At 49.0% G+C, this 22,174-nt stretch overlaps 2 protein-coding genes across 6 annotated transcripts in view; both read left to right on the plus strand.

The window, feature by feature from the left end:
• Nucleotides 1–8,621, plus strand: part of LOC122746870 (zinc finger protein OZF-like) — a 19,956-nt gene extending 11,335 nt beyond the window's left edge. For 3 of the 4 annotated variants that reach the window (XM_043992934.1, XM_043992935.1, XM_043992936.1), the window contains one exon: nt 2,335–8,621. In XM_043992934.1, coding sequence (XP_043848869.1) covers nt 2,335–3,563 — 1,229 coding nt within the window. In that variant the 3' untranslated portion in view covers nt 3,564–8,621. The remainder of the gene's footprint in view (nt 1–2,334) is intronic. The other variant, XR_006355585.1, reaches the window with a different exon arrangement.
• A 2,970-nt stretch (nt 8,622–11,591) lies between these two features.
• LOC122745573 (zinc finger protein 717-like) lies at nt 11,592–15,554 on the plus strand. Of its 2 annotated transcripts, none has more exons than XM_043990932.1 (3): nt 11,592–11,802; nt 13,756–13,927; nt 14,396–15,554. In XM_043990932.1, exons 1-3 carry the CDS (start codon nt 11,607–11,609, stop codon nt 15,018–15,020), a joined length of 993 nt encoding a protein of 330 aa, XP_043846867.1. In that variant the 5' UTR covers nt 11,592–11,606; the 3' UTR covers nt 15,021–15,554. The 2 variants fall into 2 exon arrangements, with proteins under 2 accessions (XP_043846867.1, XP_043846868.1); XM_043990933.1 differs by having other exon boundaries at nt 13,813–13,927.
• Nucleotides 15,555–22,174: the final 6,620 nt, after the last annotated feature.

Raw genomic sequence — 22,174 nt, forward strand, 5'->3', positions numbered from 1 at the left:
CGTCACTAAGGTTCAAAAGAGATAGTACGGTGAGGTCACTGAACCAGAGAGAGCAAGCTGTTAAGTCCAACAGATGAGGAAAGTGAGGCAGAGAGGCTCAGTGCCTCCTTGTGCTCATATGAGCCAATATCAGAAGCAGGATTCGAACCCAGGCCTTCCTGATCATGAGTCTAGCATACTGGCCAATGCTCCATGCTTCCTGCATAAGTCTTGAGTCATATGCATCAAGATGGTACCCAAACCCATGGGAGCTGATGATCTCTCCAAGAGAGGACTTGGAGATACCTGGGACACCTATACAGAGAGGACAGGAAACAGAGGTCAGATATGAAGAGGAGGCTGGCCTGGCAGCTGGGCAGCAGAGTTTGCTGGGGATGCTCCACTGAGAAGAGAGGTGGGGGATGGGCAGCGCAGAAAGAGCCACAGGCAGGGAAGGGGGCAGCATCAGAGAAGAGACTGCTGGGCTAGGGCACAGGCCTATGACCAAGGGCCAAGGTGGTCAGGCACAGACGGTATGGTTGTGCCAGCTGAGGAAACAGACAACACAGGGAGCAAAAAGGACCTGGGCCCGTCTGGGGGGACTGAGAAGGAATGAGAAGAGAGGGAATTGGGGAATGGGTGTATATTGGTTTTTATTGCCTGTCTCTTACCAAAAAAAAGAATCAGAGAAATTAATTTTATGTTCCCTACAATTTGTTTCTATATCTGTCCTACCAAAAACAAACAAAAAAACAGATCAGAGAGCATAATGTCTCCTACAAGACAAAACCAGATCATATCAGAGAGATTGTTTTTATAATGTCTCCTGCAGGAAAAACATAGTACCAGTTTATTTGTCCCAAGAACAAGCAAGCATGAGTCGTGTGGAGACCCCTTCCAAAGAAGGAGTTCAAAGACTCCCTCCTTTTTTTTTTGGTAGGGCAGTGAGGGTGAAGGGACTTGCCCGGGGTCACACAGCTAGTCAGTGTCAAGTGTCTGAGACTAAATTTGAACTCAGGTCCTCCTGAATCCAGGGCTGGTGCTTTATCCACTGCACCACCTAGCCGCCCTAAGATTCCCTCTTTCTAAGGATGTATAAGATTTCTTTGCTCACTGGTTACAGGGTGTTGTCAGTTTCATTAGCAAGATACAAATCAACCCAAAAGCAGATACTGTAACAAGTACGGATTCCAAGAAAGGGTGTGGCCAGGAGGAGGACGCCCAGATGCTACCACAAGGTCAGGGCTGACTCTCCTGGGGAAGGAAGGCAGCAGGCAGGGGCTTGGCTGTCAGCTCCCTGGGCTCTGCTTGGAGTGCAGTCAAAGGGTCTTTGGTTCTTGGACAATAAGGCGACTCCCTCCCATCCTGGTGGTCCAGACCTTCTCATTAACAGGGGAGACAGAGACTTACTGTTCAGAGCCAGAGAGAGGAGTTGAATGAAGAAGCCGAGAAATGAGGGACCCTCCTTGGTGGTCGTCCAGTCACTGTTCAAATGAGTTTCTCTGAGGGAGGGGGCAAGGGAGAGCAACGTAGTGTGACCATGAGATCACTGGGGTGGAAGCTGGGAGATCTGGGTTCGAGTGCTGCCTCTGATCCTGGACAAGTCTGAGGAGCCCTCTCTGCCTCTATTCTCTCACCCATTGTCAGGGATCTTCTAGCCTTTACCTTGTAGAATTCTGTCTGTGAAGTGGCCTGATCTGGGACAAGTCGGATGAGCAGAGCAGTCACTCCTTGTGGGAATGAAGGCAGCCCCCTCACAGCCCCACTGCAGGAATGGTGCAGCTTTGCCCCTTTGTGAGCGGGGCTGGGCCTGGGTGACCTGGGAATGAGAAGACCATGGCTCTGGTCCCAGCGTTGGGACAGATAAATGGCGGTGGTGGAGACAACAGTTGTTACTGCTGTGAGACAGTCATGCTGATCGCTGTGTTTACATAGCACTCACACGTGGCTATCGCTGTCTTCCAAACAACAGGCATGGGAGGCAGAGCTGGGCAGTCCCCAGACACATGGGTTGTCTGAACCTGAGGAAGGATTCGGGGCCAGGCCTCCCTGACCCCAGGTTTAGCTCTCTGCCCATTATGACCCACCACCAGCGGTCACCTTAAGCAAGCCGTCACCTTATGCTGAGCCCTCAGTTTCCCCTTTGTAAGTGTAATAACTGAGCAGCCTACCTCAGAAAGGTGTGAGGGTGAGTGTGAACAGCTCTTAGATACTCTAAATGACTACAGAGGCAGAAGATGACACAGTCATGTGTTCGAGTTTGACAGGTATTTTTCTTTTGAGAGGAGGCAAAAGACAGTGCTCAGCATGCCACATGGGAAAGAAGGGACATTGACATTTTGTTCTTTGTTCCAGATTCTGGACCTGGGCCAAATCCCAGGGTGTGGCCTCCAAAGCTGAGCACCCCTGGGGAAGACTCACCCCTCAAACACCTCCCGGGCGAGGGTCCTGGTGCCTCCCCACCAAGAGAAGCCTGGGGATGGGCTGCTGGGTTAGAGATGGAGCCAATCAATGCCAAGCCTTGGGGGCAGGTGAGCGCCCCCCAGAGGAAGCCTCCTAGTAAAGCACCACATGAGGAATGTGAGAGATCTGGTGCTGGCTTCAGTCCCGAGGCCGGCCTGTTTCCCCAACAGCAAGTCTCGGTAGTCGAGACTCTCTATAAATGTGATATTCACAGAAGAAGTCTCAGTCTGTGTTCAGACCTGAGTAAATGTAGTAGAATCTGCCCCAAGAAGATCCTTTCCAAGCAAAAGGAATGTGGAAATTCCTTCAGTTACAATTCAGATCTTTCTGAGCATCAAAAAATGCATCCCGAAGAGAAACCTTGTGGATGTAATGAACTTGGGAAGGCCTTCCACCAGACCGTTCACACCGGTCAGAGGACTCGTTCTGAAGAGAGGCCATACGAATGTAGCGAGTGTGGGAGGGCCTTCAACCACGTCTCCTCGCTCAACTCCCATCAGAGGACGCACACTGGAGAGAGACCTTACGAATGTAATGAGTGTGGCAAGGCCTTCTGCCGGAGCACACACCTTATCGAGCACCAGACGATTCACACCGGGGAGAAACCTTACGAATGCAGCGAGTGTGGGAGGGCCTTCCGCCAGAGCGCACAGCTGACTCGGCACCAGAGGATTCACACTGGAGAGAAACCATACAAATGTCACGAATGTGGCAAGGCCTTCAACCACAGCTCGTCCCTCACTTCCCATCACAGGATTCACACTGGAGAGCGACCCTATGAATGTAATGAATGCGGCAAGGCCTTCAACCACTTTTCTTCCCTCACCTCCCATTACAGAATTCACACTGGAGAGAAACCCTATGAGTGTAGCATCTGTGGCAAGGCCTTCTACCACAGCTCGTCGCTCACATTCCACTCCAGAATTCACACAGGAGAGAGACCGTACGAGTGCAACGACTGTGGCAAGACCTTTAATCACATTTCCTCCCTCATCTCCCATCACCGGATCCACACTGGGGAGAAGCCTTATGAATGCCATCACTGTGGGAGGGCCTTCCGCCGCAGCACCCATCTCAGCCGACACCAGGTGGTACACACCGGACACAAACTCAGTGAGTGAGGCCAGAAATCCATGCGGGGAAGGGGCCTGGTGAGGCAGAACCTTGCGAATGGAACGAGGGTAAGCAAGATTTCCAGGGGTACGCTTGATGCAAGTCTGTCCTTGAAGCATGCGTCCATCCACCTTGGTCTGAGGCCTGGGTTTTTCCAAGCCTTTTCTTCTCTCAGTTTCCCCGCCATCTCCGACCTAGCCTTAGAGAAGAGTTGGTGATGTGAGAGGCGCTCTTTCAACTTCACTTGTGGAGACTCTCAGAAGCTTCAAGTCTTCTCTCTTCTGTTGAAGCTTCCCCCTTGATTCCATCCTTCCTGCCTGATTTCACCAAGACCTGCCAATAGCGGTACTCCTTTCGTTCATGAACCTTTCATCTGTCTTTTTCCACAGTCCCAGCCCGAGTGGCCTGTGGTGCTCCAAAAATAAAGGAGTGAACAGGTACCCCCCTCCATCCAGCCCTTCCACCTACTGTTCTCTCCTTAGCAAGCTTATGGGAAAAGTTGCTGATATCACCCTCTGTATTCTGAACCCCTTGACATCTGCTGCTTCTCCCAGGACCTGTGCCAAATCTTAGGCCCTCTTAATTGTCTATCCCAAGGGCTCGTTCCCTGGCCCTCAGCTTTTATCTCCTTTGGCTCTAAGAAATGGACCGAGCTGTTTTCCTCCTAGATTCTCTCTCCTCCCTCCACAGTGTCTTTCACTTCTTCTGTCTCCTTGGTAGATTCCTCCTTTTTCTGACCCTTTAGGATGGATGTTTTCCAAGGTTTGGGAATTTCATTCAACCCCAAGATTTTCACCTCAGGTTCAGTACATCAGACTTTTGTTTGGTTTCCTTCTGTCACTAGTATCAGGATTTATGCTGTCCCATGTTTGAAATTTTCATTATTTTAACATTTTCTAACTAATACTTGCTGTTACAACGCCTTCGTTTCCAAATGCCACCGATCCCTCCCCTGCCTTCTGCTCTAGGGAGCCTTCCCCCGCGGCAGAACCAGCCCACCAGACTGTGTGCAGTCATGGAAGGGAGACACAGCTCTTCTTTGGGGCCAACTCGGTCATATCATCTTGCGGAATCAAGTGTTGATTTCTGGAGGTGGTTGTTTCCCTTCCATTTACGTTGTCATCCCAGCTTGTCATCGTTCTTGTTCTATTCACTTGGCGTCAGATTATTTTATCCATCTCATAATTCTTGGAAGTCTTCATGTTTATTATTTTGGTGCAGTGATAGCCTTTGTTTAGCCATTCTCCCAATTAATGGGGGAATTGTGTCCAATTCTTTACTACTAAAAAAAGTGGGGTTAATAAATCTTCTGGTATACATGGAGCCTTTTTTTTCTATCCTTGACCTCCTTAACAGTGGGGTCTCTGAATCGAAAGGGATGGACAGCTGTAGTCATTTATGCAGGGAATAGCATAATTCCAAATTGCTTTCCAGACTGGTTGGACCAGATAATAGCTACACTAACAGTGCATTAGTTTACCTATTTTTCTATGATGCCTCCAACACTGCTTCCAAATATTAGCAGATTTTATCATCTTTGTCAGTTTTCTAAATAGGTGAAACTTCAGAGTTTGAGAACAGTTCATATTATTTCACCACATCAGGTGGAGAATGGCTCTTGGTTTTAGAGATTTGTTAGTTCCCTATGTATTTTGTATTTGTTGTTGTTTGTTGTTCAGTCATGTCTGACTCTTTGTGATCCTATTTGGGGTTTTCTTGGCAGAGATATTAGAGTGGAGTGTATGTTGGTTATCAAGCAAGATGTTTTCCCCAGTTGACAGCCTCCCTTCTTATTGCAGTTGCTTTCATTTTGTTTCTGCAAAATGTTTAAAATACTCCACTTGATATTTTGTAATAGCCTCTATCCCTTGTTTGGTTAAAGATTCACTTCCTTAGCCATAGCTATGTCAGGTACCTGACCTGACCCTGTTGTCATTTTTTTATGGTGTCATTTATGATATTCAGATTGTAGATCCACTTTGAGTTTATTTTGGTGTGTGGTGTAAGATGTTGTTCTGGAGCTAATTTCTACCAAACTGTTTTCTTGTTTTCCCAGTAAAATTTTTTCACACGGGGAGTTTTTTCCCAAGTAATTTGCTCTCATTTATTGATACTCCAGTTCTTAGGAATCAAGTTGAATGTATTTGTGTCTGATTCTTCCTTGTCTGATCTTTTCTTGGTACCATTTTTAATTCCTCTTTGTCCCTTGCCTCTAGTTTTTAATCTGTTACTAAGGCCTACTGATTTTCCCTTCACGCTCTCTCTTCTATCACTCCCCTTCTGCTCCTGTACTTTTATTCTGAACTTCACCTGCCTATTTCAAGGTCTTCCCTCATCCACTTTCTTCTCCATCTTCCATTCATTCAACAAACATTTATTACCTACCTGCTGTATTCCAGGATGGGGCTAAGCACTAGGGATATAGAGACCAAAGGAAAATTCCCAGGTCTTAAGGAACTTAGATTCTATTGAGGGGAGCCAGCATGAACCAGATAAGTGAGTACAAAATACAATCTATACAGTCAGGCACTAACACTTGGCCTCACATAAGGGGCAGCATCTGATCAGAGCTTTGAGGTGAGAAAGGGATCTGAGAGGGGGATTCTGGGCATGGGGGAGGAACAGCAGACGGAGGTCCTTTTGGAGTCCCTGAGGGAGAGCAGTGATGTAATAGCTTCCGGGAAGATCGGCCAGAGCCTCAAAAGCCAGGCAGCCATGTACAGTGTATATGGGAGATGTTCTGGCCACTGAGGCTCCCTGTGCAGAGGCCACAGCCATGCTGATCTCTGTGTGGAAGACAGATTGGATGCAGAGAGAGCCTAATGGGGAGGCTGTGGCAAGCAGTCAAGAAGAGAGGTAGTGAGGCCCACATCACGTGGTGACCACATGAGCAAGAGGAGAGGTTGGGGGGTAGAGACAGTGCAGAGGCCACAGCAATTGATGGGGTGTCAGGGGTGCAGGAGAGGGGCGAGCTTAGGAGGAGAAACCGTGAGCTTACATAACTGCAAGCGGGTGGTACTTGGGGACGTCTCAGAGACATCACTCTGCCCAGGAGCTGCCTCGTACAAAGAGCGCTTTCATCCTTGAGCCTCACTACAACCTGGAAAGTGGGTGTCGTGATTGTCCCCAGGGAAAGTATCTGAGGCAGGCCCAGCACGGTCCCACCACCCGGCTGGGCTTGGGGCTAGGCTGACCCGAGTGCCCATCAGCCTCAGACACCTGGGCACCGTGGGACCCAGGAAAAGAGGCTTAAAGTGGGCTGCCTCAGAATAGGGAAATAAAAGCACCCACCTCCTGGGGTACCCATGATTGTCGCGCTTTGCCCGGTACCTGGCTCCCAGGAGGCCAGCAGGGCTTCCCGCCTGCCTGCCCAGTCTCTGACATGGCGACAGCCATTAAGTCCTGGGGCTGACCCTGTCAGATTCATGTTGTGGCTGCTCAAACTCTGAATGACCTGAGGCCAGAGAGGGAGATGAAGGACCCCAGAAAGGGTCTTTGGGGTTTTAGTTCCAGTGAGAGAGAAAGGAGGCCAAGGGCTGACATTGGGAAAAAGGCGGAGGTGCTCAGCTCTCTGGCATGAGCATGGGAGAATAACCTTCAGTCTTTTGATGATGAGTGAGATAAGGGAGGGCAGAACCAGAGCCCCTGGAGGCCTTAGAACCACAGCCTGAGGTTCTGATGGGATGGCAGAGGCCTTTTGGGACTTGGGGAAGACCATGGAAGACAGAAGCCTTCCCTAGCCCCCTGTGGGGGTGCCTCGGCCTGCCGACTCACCCTGCGTGTCCTGGAGGTAGCTGCTTGGCAGCTCCTTGAGGGCAGGGCCTGGCCCAGTGCAGGGTGCTTCACTGATGCTTGTTCACTGCTCCTTGGGTATAATCGGCTCAAGGCAGCTTCCTTCACACCCACAGAGCGGTTTCCAGCCTCCCCTGGTCCCATGATGGTGGGTGATAACACTTCTGGTTTGCAAAGCGCCTTGTGCAGACGATGCCATTGCATCTTCACCACCTGGAGGGCTGAGCCAGTCACAATGGAGTCTGGGACAGCCGTGTGAACCTCCATCTAGCCTTATCTCATGGCACTTTGCTCCCCATATTTCAGGATGTTCCTTGTGCCTGGAATACCCTCTCTCCCCTCTGCCTGCCAGATTCCTGCAACTCGTTGGAGGCGAGACTCTGATCTGGCCACCTCTTTAAGTCTTCCTCTATTCCCTTGTTCATTCATGACCTTCTGTCCCACTCATACCTTACACAGGATTTGGTACTTTTGTATTAAAGTTATATCTATCTAAATGATCAAAGGACATGAACAAACATTTCTCCAAAGAGTTGTAGATTAATAACCATATGAAAGAATGCTGCAAATCATTAATAAGAGAAATGCACATCCAAATGGCCCTGATGCTTTAGCTCGTACCTAGCAAATTGGCAAAGATGACAAAAGATGGGAATAAGAGATGCTGGAGAGGTGGTGGCGAGATGCATTGTTGGTGAAGTGGTGAATGAGGACAACCCTTGTGGGAAGCAATCTGGAATCATGCAGTGACTTCAGTGACTGTCTATCCCCTTTGAGGCAGTTGGTGACAAACAGAATGGGCCCACACCTACAGAAATACTTGTAGCAGCACTTCTCATGGTATCTAAGAACTGAAAACAAAGTAGGTGACCATCCATTGGGGAATGGCTATACAAACTGTGGCACGGGAACATAATGGGATCTCACTGCGCTGTAAGAAATGACCCACAATAAATCCAGAGAAGCCCGCAAGCCTTGCTCCATGAGCTAACTCAGAGTCAAGAAAACAGCGCATATGTTGATTCCCACATTAAAACGGACAACAACTGGAAAACCAACCAGTGGAATGTTATGAATTGGTAAGGGCCACACCTGGGCCCCAGGAGCAGAGATGAGAAGATCTGTCCCCTCCTTCTCTGCCCAAGTCCGAGGGGGTGACTGGGAAATACTGTGTAGGACCTGAGGCTTTTCGATACGTGATGAAGCCGAATTTTTTTTCTTCATCCTTTTATTGAGATGGGAGGAACAGAGTGGGAAATGCAGATAATGTCAAAGCTATATCAATAAAATTTATTTTTTGAAAACTGTATCTACCTATGAGATGCTAAGCTCTACAAAAGCAGGGATTGTGTCAACTGGCACTTGACGCTGTGGTTTATGCAAATGGGGACAGGGACTGGACTTGGGACTTCACTGGGTTCCCTCCTACAATGCAAGTCGGATTCTTCTGTGCACCCTGGGGTCTTAGCAAACTTCTCAAGGCACTAAGAGGTCCAGGTACTTGACCAGGTTCCCCTGGGAAGAGGGTGTCAGAGGCAGGATTCAAACACAGGTCTGGCCTCACTGCACACTGCCTCTCTGTGGAGCTGGGGCTTAATGAATATTGATTGAATTGAATTACCAACCAAAAGGGTTCCAGCTTTACCTTGAGAATATGCCACTTACCAAATGTTTGGTTTTCTAGGGCAGAAGCTCCCTAGATTTGGGGCTAAACAAATGGGTCAGTGCCTCCCTCTAATGCTAGCTCCATGGAAAATCACCCCCTGCCACCAAAATTATCTGCATCTACCTTCTACTAACCCATACATCTAATACTGTGTTCTCAGTCCATTTTAGGATATATTCCTAAAATATTTTAGCCTAAATGAAGGTCCATCTAATTCAGGACTTTCCCAGGCATGCTTTATGTTAATCTGAAAGAATTTATAAGGGTTAAACAGTCTGTGCTGAGTTCTATGTGTGGGCAGGTCATACAAAGTAATGCCATTACTGTTCCTAACTGACTTAAGCTTCAGTGGGACAGTGTGGTGGAGCACTCTGTAAGAACCAGAAAGCAGCCCCTGTATTCCATGATGGGAGGGGGCCGTCCATGCAGCTAAGCCCACCAACATCACAAATGCCACAGAAAAGTGTGGAGGCTTCCCCGGAAGGGAGCCAATGTGAGCGCAGCTGCCTGGGCAGACAGACAGAGGGGGACCCAAGTGGGGTGTATATACATACATACATACATACACACACACACTAAAGACCTCCAGACTCCTGGTGGACCAGCCCCTAAGTTGTCTTGATGAGCCCCAACCAGTGGCTGGTTTGGGGTCTGTCAGACAGTGACATTAGAAAGGGGTCCTCCGGAGTCCCAGGGGCTGCCCTCTCCTAGGCCACTGGCCACTGGGCGTCCTTCCTCTGGGACTCCAGACTGCCCAGTCATTTCCAAGTCCCAGCCCCAGTCCCTCCTTGTCCTACCCCCTCCCTTGAAGCTTCCCGTGGGGCCCCTTGGGCAGGAGGCTCTTTGAGGCCAGGTGACTCTCAGCACTGAGCCCAGTTCACACACAGGAAGTGCTTCTGGGTAGCAGGTTTGGGCCCTGAGACTTTCAGCTTGATATTTGGGGAGCAGGAGCACACCCCACCAGTAGCTGACAGGGGAAAGGCCCAGCAGGTAGAGCTTGAGAGATGCCCACCTTCCCAGTCCCTAACATGCCCGTTGGAGAATCCTCACTGCAGAGCTCTAAAATCAGACTCCAAGGTACTGGGACTGCCTGATGTCTCCTTTATCATCTGTACCGGCCTGAGTCCAAGGTGATGGCCACCAGTCCCACCTGGTTATGTGCAGGGAGACCACACTGAACTGATGAGACTTGGTGAAGCCCAGATGTTGGAAGGGAGAGAGGACATGGGGGCTGAGTTCGATCCTGCCTCCTGTACTCACCAGCCATGACCCTGGGCAAGTCACTTCATCTGTTTGCCTCAGTTTCCTCTGCTGCAGCTCCTACCTCCCAAGACGGTTGTGAGGATTCATGGAGGTACTCGCAAAGCACTGAGCCTAGTGCAAGGACACACTAAGGGTTTAATAAATGTTTGTTCCCTTTCCCTTCCAGTCAAATGCAGAACAGGTTAAGTAAGTACCTTGTGAATTTGGGTGTTCTGTGCATAGTCTGGCTGTCCTTGGGCGTTCTGAGCATAGCCTAGGTGTCCTTGGGAGCATAGCCGGGGTGTCCTTGGGCATTATGCGCATAGCCTGGCTGTCCTTGGGCGTTCTGCGCATAGCCTGGCTGTCCTTGGGAGCATAGCCTAGCTGTCCTTGAGCATTGCTCATAGCCTGGGTGTCCTTGAGCATTATGCGCATAGCCTGGCTGTCCCTACTGATGATTATTCTTCAGTTCCGGCTCCACCAGCCCACCAGCTCAGTCCCTCTTCATCCCCCACCTCCACCCTCTAACCACTGGCCCTCTGAGCCATCCCTCAAGGCTGCCCCAAGGACCTTCCTCCCACTCTGGCTTGACCCTGTGGCCTCTGGGAACAGCCTGGCCCCAGGCGCCCTTCTCTCCACTGGCCTGTGGGTGGTGAAGGGGTGCACCTCTCCTACCCTGGAACCCGATCTGTGTCTAATCGCTCCCAGAGGGGTGTGAGCCCCCAGGGCACGGGGAACCATAAAGAGGAAAAGGGGGGCGGCGGAGGATGCCTACCCTTGGGGCTGTGGTGTCTGGCACACAGTAGGTGCCCTATAAATGCTTATTCCCTAAGCTCCCTTCTAGAGCCCAGTTCAACCCTGCCCGGGGGCTCCTCTTGGGCTCCCCCAGCAGGACCTCCAGTCCTGCCTGATGATGCTGTGGCTGCGAGGACTCCCCCTCCAGGGGCTACGCTCCTCGGAGGGGCTCCCCGGAAGGAAGAACCAGCCGCCCCCAAGGCCTGCAACCCCCCCCAAGGGCTCTCCTCCTGCACCCCTTTCAGGCTGGGGGCCCTGCCACGTGAGCACGCAGGAGGAAAATGGGGGGCGTTGGCCTGGGGGGGGAGGCAGGAGCTGATGGGACTAAGAACGTGGCCAGAAGGGACCCCGAAATGTCACCGGGGAGGGGGCCCAAATCCCACCAGCACCCTGCTTCCCTGGGACCCCCAGTGCCCGTCTTGGATGCACCGCTTCCTTCTGGGAAAGAAGCGCTAGAGGTCAAGACAGGGACCTTCTCCCCCTTCTCCCCAACTGGGAGAGGGTGACGTCAGCTCCACTTAGGCTGGCGGCAGACGGGGCGTCCTAGCTCCTGGGCATGCGCACACCTGGTCGGGTCACCGCACTACGCTTCCCAGGAGGCTTTGCCAGGCGCCCTCCGTCACTTCCGATCTCTGCCCCTCCCGCCATCCAAGCTCTCGGCAGGCCTGGTGGGCTTTGGTGTTTCAGGGCGGTGACCTTCACTCGGGAGGAGTCGGGGCTCCTGGGCCCCCCAAAAGAAGCTGTGCCGGAAGGTGACACAGGAACACTTGGGGCACCTGGTCTATCTGGGTGAGGAAGACGTGCCAGGGGGCCGCCTGGCACTGGGAGTGGGGAGGGGGCATCGGCCTGGGGGGGTTAAGGGGGGGTAAGGATGGGCATCCCTCCGGTGACTGCCCTGGGCCCAGGGTGGCCAGCGATGCCCCTTCCACCTTGTGTGGACAAGCCTCGCCCGCGGGAGGCCAGGCCCTGACCCGCCATCCCCGGGGACCAGGCCCGGGCCACTGCCGGTGGCCCGCCATCCCTCCCTGCGCCACCCGCTCTAGACCGGCCATCCCGGGACCAGGCCCCGCCCGCTGCCCGCGGCCCACCCTTGTCCGGCCATCCCTCCCCAGGAGCCAGGGCCCGCCATCCATCCCCAGGACCGGGCCCCGCCCGCCGCCCGCCATCCTCCGGCCATCCATCCCCGGGACCAGGCTCCGGCCACCTGGCCACGCCCCGCCCGTCATCCCCCACAGGCCGGCCGGGCCATCCCTCCCCAGGTGCCAGACTCCGGCCCCCCGCCTGCCGCCCGCCATCCTCCAGCCATCCCTCCCCAAGAGCCAGGGCCCGCCATCCATCCCCGGGACCAGGCCCCGCCCTCCGCCCGCCATCCTCCGGCCATCCATCCCCGGGACCAGGCTCCAGCCACCTGGCCACGCCCCGCCCGTCATCCCCCACGGGCCGGACGGGCCATCCCTCCCCAGGTGCCAGACTCCGGCCCCCCGCCTGCCGCCCGCCATCCTCCAGCCATCCCTCTCCAAGAGCCAGGGCCCGCCATCCATCCCCGGGACCAGGCCCCGCCCTCCGCCCGCCATCCTCGGGCCATCCATCCCCGGGACCAGGCTCCAGCCACCTGGCCACGCCCCGCCCGTCATCCCCGCAGGCCCGGCCCCGCCATCCGCCCTTGGCCATCTATTCTCCGGCCATCCCTCCCCAGGTGCCAGGCTCCGGCCCGGGGCCATCCATCCTCCTCGGGCCGCCCCCGCCGCCTGGCCTGAGCAGGACCCGAGGAGCTTCCCCGGCCTAGGTTCCCGGCCCACTTAGGCCGGCTCTGACCCAGATGCAGTCTTGTTACTAAGGAGAAGTCAGGGCTCCGCAGGAAGGGGGGGCTTCGGATCCCCCGGATATCGGCCATTCGTGATCATTCCCCAGGCCACATGCAAAGTATAGACAGAGGAGGTCGGCTCCAGGGTGGAGGGGGCAGGGCACCAGAGGATCTGGGTTCGAATCCTGGCTCTGTCTTAAACTCCGTTTAACTTTGGGCGAGGCATTCACACTCTGAGTCTGTTTCCTCCTCGATAACAGAGATGGGAGGAGGGTGGTGTTTGACCTTAATGGCCTTCAAGGTCCCTTCCAGCTGTGACCCTAGGACCAGTTTGCCTTTACACCAGACGATGCCCATCATCCTGTGCCCCTCTGGAGAGCAGCCCAGCCCCTGTGCTGGAGAAGAGGGTGTTCTAGGCTCCATCCAGTTAGGAGAGGGGACCGGCCTCCGCCTGGCTCTGTATCCTCCTAGTGGGAGACCCCTGCCCCACCCAGTGTAAGAAGGCCCTCAGTGCTGCCCTTGTTCATGGTCGTTCAGCCTAGGCCTAAATATTTCCACGTAGAGTTTATGGCCCTTTGCCAGGCAGCAGCATCTGCTGACATGACCATTGGCTGTTCTGACCCTGCTTCCGATTGGGTCATCCACTTTCTCTTGGAATGAGCTTCCGTACCTGTGAAAAGAGGAGGTTGGGCTAGGTAGTCTTGACCACTAAGACTCCAGGAGGCAGTGCCTCTGCTTTTGGATTGTCCTCATTTCTAGATCATTCTTTATGGAAACAGCTTGTTACCAAGAGGTGTTTAAGCCCTTTAAATGGGTAAGCAGCCATCGTTTTTCCACAGGGAGACAGCTGGAGTATTTATCGGAGAAGAGGGAATTTGTACTTTTCAAATTTTTCTTTCAGATTGGAAGATGAGCGGTGAAAGCCAGGCGTTCCCTCTAAAGCTGGGCTTTTTCACAGAAATTGTCCAGGATGGACCCACAAAGGAAAGGCCCCGTGTCTGTGGGTGGGCAGACTCTTGGAAATATGGTTCTCAGTTAGAGAAGCGGGAGGACAATGAGAAGAAACATGCTGGGTGAGTAAAAATCACATACAGGGGAACTTCCTGTAAAACATCTAGGCCATGAATCCAGTAAATATGGTGGAGGACTAATCTGTGCTAGAGAGAAGCCCAGGGAGTCTTTGTACATGGGATAATCCCAGAGAGCATCTGACTCTATTCAGATAAAGGTGTCTGATCTGCTCCAAAGAAGGTTGCATAAATGTAGGAAATCTTCATGTTATATTCAAGACCTTCTTGAAAAACAGAGTCTGTAGGGGCAGCTAGGTGGCACAGTGGATAGAACACTGGCCCTGGAGTCAGGAGTACCTGAGTTCAAATCCGGCCTCAGACACTTAACACTTACTAGCTGTGTGACCCTGGGCAAGTCACTTAACCCCAATTGCCTCACAAAATAAAATAAAATAAAAACAGAGTCTGTGCTACAGAGAAACCTCCTGAATATAGCCTCTGACCCCCAACACAACTTTTTTCCTTTCACAGAACCAACGCTGGAGAGAAAGCTCATAGATGTAATAAATGTGGAAATTCTGCAGCCACACAGTGTGGGTGCAACAAACGTGGAGACAGTGTCAGTCAAAACAAAGTGGCCCAACACCAGAGAAGTCACAAGGGGGAGCAGTCTGATAAGGGCCCTGAGCGTGGGAAAGGCTTCTTCCGTAGCACATACCTCACCCAACCCCGCAGAGAGAGATCTTATCCCTGTGGCAACTGTGAGGATGCCTTCTGCCAGGTCTCAGACCTGGTTCAACACCTGAAGACTCACTCTGAAGAGAAAAATTACAGATGTAACGAATGTGGGAAGGACTTCTACTCTAGCTCAGGCCTTAGCAGACATAGGAAATTCCACACAGGGGTGAAACTTTTTCAGTGTAATGAATGTGACAGGGCATTCCACAAGAATAAACAACTTACCCGACATCAGAAAATGCACAATGGTGATAAACTCCTCAAGTGTAAGGAATGTGGGAAGGCTTTCTTTGAGAACAAAGCACTTAGCATCCATCAGAAAATTCATAGTGAAGAGAAACCTTATGAGTGTCAGGAATGTGGGAAAACCTTCCGCAGGAACTCCCACCTCACCCGCCATCAGAAAACTCATTTGTGATAGAAAATGTATAATTCCACTGAATGTAGGAAGGATTCTAGTCACAGCTTGAGTCTTAATGAAAGAAAATTCATACTGATTTTAAAGCTTTGTGATCCATGTAGGAAGGCATTCTGCAAGCATAAACAAGTTGATGTTACTCTTTTAATTCTTCAATGTGTTTTGGATGCTTTTCTCTGTCTTTGATATTAGAGATTGCAAATCTAACCCTAAAAGTTAAAGCCCTCTCATGTAGCATAGAAGTTTGGTCCAGTACATGAAGGACCCACAATTCCCATTTCTGATTATGCATGTTCTGTACTGTTGTATGCAATAACAGTAGCATTGTGCAATGATCAACTTTGATGGACTTGGCTCTTCTAAGCAATTAATTTGATGATCCAAGAAGTGCCAAGACTCCTGAGAGAAAGTGTTCTCCACATCCAGAGAGAGAACCATGGAGTCTGAATGCAGATCGAAGCAGACGGTTTGCACTTCTCTTGTTGTAGTTTTCTTTCTTGTGGCTTTTCCCTTTTGTTCTGATTCTTTTTTCACAACATGACTAATGTGGAAATGTTTAATATGAGTATACATATGTAACCTATATTAGATTGCTTACTGTCTTAGGGAGGTGGGAGGGAAGAAAGGGAGGGAGAAAAAATTGGAACTCATAATCTTACAAAAATGAATGTTAAACTATATTTACATGTAATTGGGAAAAAATAAAATAATATTAAGATTTAAAAAAAGATTGTCCTATTACTATCCTTTCTTTTGAGGGGGGCGGGGCAATGAGGGTTAAGTGACTTGCCCAGGGTCACACAACTAGTAAGTGTCAAGCATCTGAAGCCAGATTTAAACTCAAGTCCTCCAGAATCCAGGGCCAGTACTTTATCCACTGTGCCACCTAGCCGCCCCCTTACTATCCTTTCAACATTTATATATTGGGGAATTGCTTTTTATTCTTACATATGTTAATCAGTAGTTCCCTGTTTGTCTTGGATAGCAGACCTTCATCAGAGAAACCTGCTACAAATACTTTTTCCCTGATTATCTGGATTTGCACAAAAGTTTTTGACTTTCATACAGTCACTATTCATTTTATCCACTGTGTGTTCTTGCTTCCTTGTTTGATCAAGAGCTCTTCCCTAGTCCAGAGTTGCAAGAGGTCCCTCATTTCTCTAAATTGTTTCTGATGTGACTTTTTTTTTGTTTGTTTTGTTTTGGGTTTTTTTTTTGTGAGGCAATTGGGGCTAAGTGACTTGCCCAGGGTCACACAGATGATGTGACTTTTTAAATTGAGGTATGATATCCCTTTAGAGATTCTTGGCGTGGACGGTGTCAGAGTTTGGATTAAATCCAGTTTCTGCCAGACGAATTTCCAGTTTTCCCAGGATTTTTTGTCTCAAGCTGATGCCTCTGGGTTTATCAAACACTATACTATTAGGTTCATTTACTTCTGTGTTCCGAATCTCTACTGTTTCAATGATAAGCTTTTCTAGGTTTCTTTTTTCATAATCTCCAGACCCAACAGCTATGACAAATTTGGGCCCTCACAAAAAGCTTTTCATTCATCTCGCCCTCAGCTTCAGTTTGCATCTTCAACCACCTATATTTGATATCTTGAACTGAATGGCCCACAGACATCTTAAATGCAATACATCTGAAACCAAGCTCATTGTCTTTTCCCCAGAACCCTAAATTCCCTCTTACTGTTGAAGACACCACCATCCTAGTCCCCTAGGCTCCCAACCTAGGTGGCATCCTCAACCCCTCACTGCCATGTCCAATCTCTTGCCAAGTCCCATCAGTTCTGCTTTCAGAAGGTCTCTCATGTATGCCCTTCTCCCCAACACTGTCATGATGCTGGTGCAGACCCCCCACCCCCAGCCACATCTCCCCTCTGGTCTGCCTCCCTTCGGCTCTCAAAAGTGGCCTTCCTGAAGTCTAATCGGTCTGGCTGTATCATTGACCCCATCCTCCACTCACCAAACCCCACTGGTTCCCTGGATCAGCCCTCCAAGCAAAAACAAGCTCCTCCTGACCTGGCCCCTTCCTACCTCCCACTCCTCAGGAGCCTTGGTGATCCAAGCACACCGACCTCCTCATTCCTGCACACCACCCTCCGTCTCCCACCTGGCGTCCTTACCTCCTTTAGGTCCTGCCTTCTACAAGATCCCTCCCCGCCCCCTTCATCCCAACGACTTCCCTCTAAGGTGATCTCTGATCTAGCCTGCCCACATCTGGTCTGCACATAGTTGTTCTCTTCCCCATTTGAATCCCCAGTGCCTAGCACACAGTAGGCAGCTTGGCAACGCAGTGGCTAGAGGTGGGGGCCAGACTGGCTTTTTTCTAAAATATGCTACTTATGAATTAATGGCCATTGCACCAGTTTGGGGCATTAGGCATTTATTATTAAATCCTATTAAACGTTAATAAAGAGTTGACCCAGTGGCATTTACCCCAAACCAGAAAGCCCCCCAGCACCATATTGTCTCTACATTACCTATTCCGGACAAGAGGAGAGAGTTCACCAACAGCCAGCTTCCTGTGCCCAAGGGAGACGCAGACTGGAGCTCATACACCTCAGGGTCTGTCTTTTTCCTCTTCAGACAGAGGCCAGCTCTTACACACTGATCAAAGCTAATTGGCCAGCATCATTCAATTCCATTGGTCAACGTAACCTGAGGGTGGTCCATATTAAAATGAGCTTTACCAAAGGCCTAATGATGTAATGACATAATGGGGAAGTGTGCAAAAAGACCATCCCTGGAGGGCAAGGCCGGTGAAGTCCAGGCGTGGTTAATCCCATGGAGTCAAATCTCCATGTCTATGGATCGGCCCTTGGTCTCCTGGGCTGGCTCCAAAAGGGAAGTACCCTTTCCAGAATGTGTGTGTGTGTGTGTGTGGGGAGGGGGTGAAAAGAACAAGGGTCCCTCCAAAAAAGTCCATGATTAATAATTATTTTCTCACAGAGGGCAGAACTTGGGAGCTTGAATCCTGCCATGGATGCTCACCATGTCATCCTGGGCAAGTCACTTAGCCATTATGTACCCCAATGTCCCCATCTATAAAATGGGGACAAGAATAGCACCTACCTTAGAGGTGTTGTGAAGGGCAGATAAGAAAACATGTGAAGTACTTTGCAAATTTCACGGCATCATATAAATGCTCACTTACTCACAAATGCTTGTAGACTGACTCACTGGGGGGGGTGGTTCTCATTTTGGCTGAATAACCTGCTTGGGATTCTTTAAAATGGCATTTAAAAGGCCATTAAGAACTGTGCAGAGCGAGCTGTGGCTGCTTACTGCAAGACATTGGGGGGGGGGGGAACGTGTCTTGCAAGTGCAACGTTGGAGTCTCCCCCCCAAGATTTTCTGGCTTTGGAAATATCAGATGTGCCCAATGCCCGCACTTGACTTGCTGAGGAGCCCAAATAATTACCTGGGGTCAGAGTGTAATAATGGCCCTTCCCACCACTACCACTGATGTGGGATAGAATTTAGGGTCAAATTGATTGTCCCAAAAGAATTACAACACTCGGTGACTCAGTTTCCCAAGTTTTATTGCAATACTGTGAATGACCACAAGGAGAGAGCCAGAATAGTGGAAAGGTATCTCTCATATAAGGAAAGGAAAGACAGTTATATTTATAGAATGGATAAATTGATTATCAGTCTCATTATAATATTTTCCACCTTTGGGAGGTACGGGGGAGGGCTTCTCCTAATTTGGAGTTCCTGGGGTCCTAAGCCAACCCCCTAGGTGGGTACTTTTTCAGTAGAGGTGTGTTTTTGGCATTTACATGTCATAAGGTGAATCTGGGGACAAATTTGGCCTTTTCTGCGCACGTCTCTTTCTGATTCCCATGGCTAGTTTCAAAATATAATCATTTAGAATTTCTATAGCCTTGTCTTTTCCTTTATTGTTATTTTGACCTGACCCATTTTGGTCCATTATGGAAGCTGATCACTGTGGGTACAAGAACCTAGCATTTTGACTTGTAAGTTATCCATTAACTGGAGTCTAACTCCCTTTTGGAGCTAATATCTGAATTAGAGCTTGGATCTTAGGTTTTTCTTTTTTCACCTCCTACATCACCACCACCTGCATGACCCTTGGCCCTTTCTGGTGAGATTGCTGCTTTGGCCACTGAGGCAGAGTCACCTACTAAGTAGACTTAAAAGGTTGACTCCACCCTGTGATATTCTCTCCTTTACCCTCCCAAACATGTAGGTTGAATCTCTCTGGAATTCCCTATAAGTGGTAGGCCACCTAGGCAGAAATGCCCTTGACCTTCCTCTGAAGGGAGCAGGGGCTCATCCCAGCAAGTCTTGTGAGGCCCAGATCCCTCTTCTCCTGTTTTCTTTTCCTCAGCCCAGGTATACAAATAGGCATCCTGACAGGGATGTCCCTAGCCTTGCTGGCATCCTTGGGAGTGAGAGATCAGAACTTCATTGGCAGCTCCTTGGAGAAGATGACCACCAAACATAAGATGGTGCCCAAGATATGTAAACAATAAAAATGAATAGCCATTCCCCAGTAGATAAATGGTCAAAGGAGATGAACATACTTCTCTAAAGAATTGCTAAGTATTCACAATCACATGGAAAAATGCTCCAAATCACTAAAAATAGAAATGTAACCAAAACCCTGAGGTTGCACCTCACATCCTGCAAAGTGGCAGAGATGACCCAAAACGGCAATAGTCAATGTTGGAGGGCTGGTAGGGGCACCGGGACATCACTGGTGGAGCTATGAAGTGGTACAAGTACTTTTGTTTTTTGTTTTGTTTTTTTTTTTTTAGGCAATGGGGGTTAAGTGACTTGCCCATGGTCACACAGCTAGTAAGTGTCAAGTGTCTGAGGCCGGATTTGAACTCAGGTACTCCTGAATCCAGGGCCGGTGCTTTAACCACTGCGCCATCTAGCTGCCCGGTACAAGTACTTTGGAAAGCAATTTAGAATTATGAAAAGAGTGACTAAAATATCCATATTCTTTGAACCACAGGCTGCATTACTGGGTTTATGGCCCAAGGAAGCCATTGACAAGGAGAAAGTCCCCATGTATATCAAAATATGATAACAGAACTTTTTGTGATAGCAAAGAATTGGAAGCAAAGTAGACGTCTGTTGTTTGTGAAATGGCTAAATAAATTGTGGCAAATTGTTGTAATGGAATATTACTGGGTTGTAAGAAATTATCAATGTGCTGGATTCAGAGAAGGCTGGGATGAAGCCTTCGAGTTTTGTTTTCTGTGTTCACAAGTGATAGGCAGTTTTCTTGTACTCTTCCTTGTGCTCCATCCAATCCAATAAACCCATAATGCCTGCTGTGTCTTGAGCATGGCACTAAGTCGATGCTACAGGGTTCATTTGTGTAGTTTGGGTCTCTGAGCCTCTGGAAAGACAGCCATGTAGCTGAGCTCTATTTCAGACCCCAATGTGTGGCCTCCCCCTTTCCTCTCTTCCTCCACTCTCCTGCAGAGATCTTTTGAAGCACAAAATGCCATTATTGGCATACTGGCTGGCTGTTGATCTCCAGCAACAGAAAGAGGAAAAAGCACTAAGCTGTGGGGTTGGGTCATCAGGCTGGCTAGTGCAGCCTTGCTGCTGATAGCATGGTGAGTGGTGGGGACCAAGTGAGTTCAGAGTATGGGTCAGTTCCTGATTTTTTAAACTTTTGGTATTCCAAGTGTCATACCATGGAGACAGCTGAAGTTACTTTATGTTTGGCATATAATTTCTGTTTTTGAGAGGTTGTGGGGATCAGAGAAAAAGTCTAGTTTTCCATCATGTTGATCACATGACCCAGAAGTGTTTGCAAAATAGTTTCCAATAATTTCCTTTATTTCATCTTCATTTAGTGGAATTTCTCCTTTCTCTCTCTCTTTTTTTTTTTTTAGTGAGGCAATTGGGGTTAAGTGACTTGCCCAGGGTCACACAGCTAGTAAGTGTTAAGTGTCTGAGGCCAGATTTGAACTCAGGTCCTCCTGACTCCAGGGCTGGTGCTCTATCCACTGTGCCACCTAGCTGCTTCCCTCCTTTCTCATTTTTGATACTGGTGATTTGATTTTCCTCTTTTTAAAAACCAGACTAACAGTTTTTATATTTTATTTGGTTGTCCACCCAAAAAAGTTTCTTGTTTTATTTATCAATTCAATGGGATTTTTTACTTTCAATTTTGTTCATCTCTTTTGTCATTTTCAGAATTTCTATTTTAGAGTATATTTGGGCTTTTTAATTTGATAGTTTTCTATTTATTTTTAGTTGCATACCCAATTCACTGTTCTGTTATTTCTTTTTTCTTCATTAATGAAAGTGTATATGAGATGAATGAAAAGCCTGAGAGCATTTGGGTAATTAATAATAAATTCATTTATTTATTTATTTTTAATTCATTCATTTTTTTTTCTTGTAGGCCAATGAGGGTTAAGTGACTTGCCCAGGATCACACAGCTAGTAAGTGACAAGAGTCTGAGGCTGGATTTGAACTCAGGTCCTCCTGAATCCAGGGCTGGTTCTTCATCCACTGCACCACCTAGCTGCCCCAATAATAAATTTATTAATTAGGCTAACTGATAATCAATAAATTGATAGTCAGTGATTTCTCTCAGGAACCAAAGATAAAAGTATGGAGATCACTGAATGCTTAAATACCTCTGGAAAAGGGACTTACTGACTTACAGGGGCTGGTCCCTGAATGAGGAAGTAGAAAAAGCCTTAATCCTAATTTGGTCATTGGTTGGGTTTTTTTTGGTTTTTTTGGTGAGGCAATTGGGGTTAAGTGACTTGCCCAGGCTAGTAAGTGTTAAGTGTCTGAGGCTGGATTTGAACTCAGGTACTCCTGACTCCAGGGTGTGCTCTATCCACTGCACCACCTAGCTGCCCCCAGTAATTGGTTTTTAATATAATAGAAAATATTAGTTTCCCTATGTTTGGAAATATAAAAATTTTCCTTCAAGGCTGCTTTGGTTTCATCTCAAAAATTTTGGCATGTTGTCTCACTGTTGTCATTTTTTGATGATATTTAATATTGTTTCTGTGACTTGCCACTTAACCCATGAATCATTTAGGATTCACTTCCTTAGTATCTAATTAATTTCAGTCCTTTCTTCAAGGTGCTTTTATTGAATACAATTTTTGTTTCATTATAAACAGTAAAGAATATAC

Source organism: Dromiciops gliroides, chromosome 3 (genome assembly GCF_019393635.1).
Source record: "Dromiciops gliroides isolate mDroGli1 chromosome 3, mDroGli1.pri, whole genome shotgun sequence".
Classification (NCBI taxonomy): Eukaryota; Metazoa; Chordata; class Mammalia; order Microbiotheria; family Microbiotheriidae; genus Dromiciops; species Dromiciops gliroides.

What these genes read in the sequence shown, in the direction of transcription:
- LOC122745573 (XM_043990932.1), top strand. Translation starts at nt 11,607, where the DNA reads ATGCGCACACCTGGTCGGGTCACCGCACTACGCTTCCCAGGAGGCTTT. An exon ending in AAAAGAAGCTGTGCCGGAAG is followed by an intron (nt 11,803 to 13,755) that starts GTGACACAGGAA and finishes TTTTTCTTTCAG; the next exon opens with ATTGGAAGATGAGCGGTGAA. An exon ending in AATGAGAAGAAACATGCTGG is followed by an intron (nt 13,928 to 14,395) that starts GTGAGTAAAAAT and finishes TTCCTTTCACAG; the next exon opens with AACCAACGCTGGAGAGAAAG.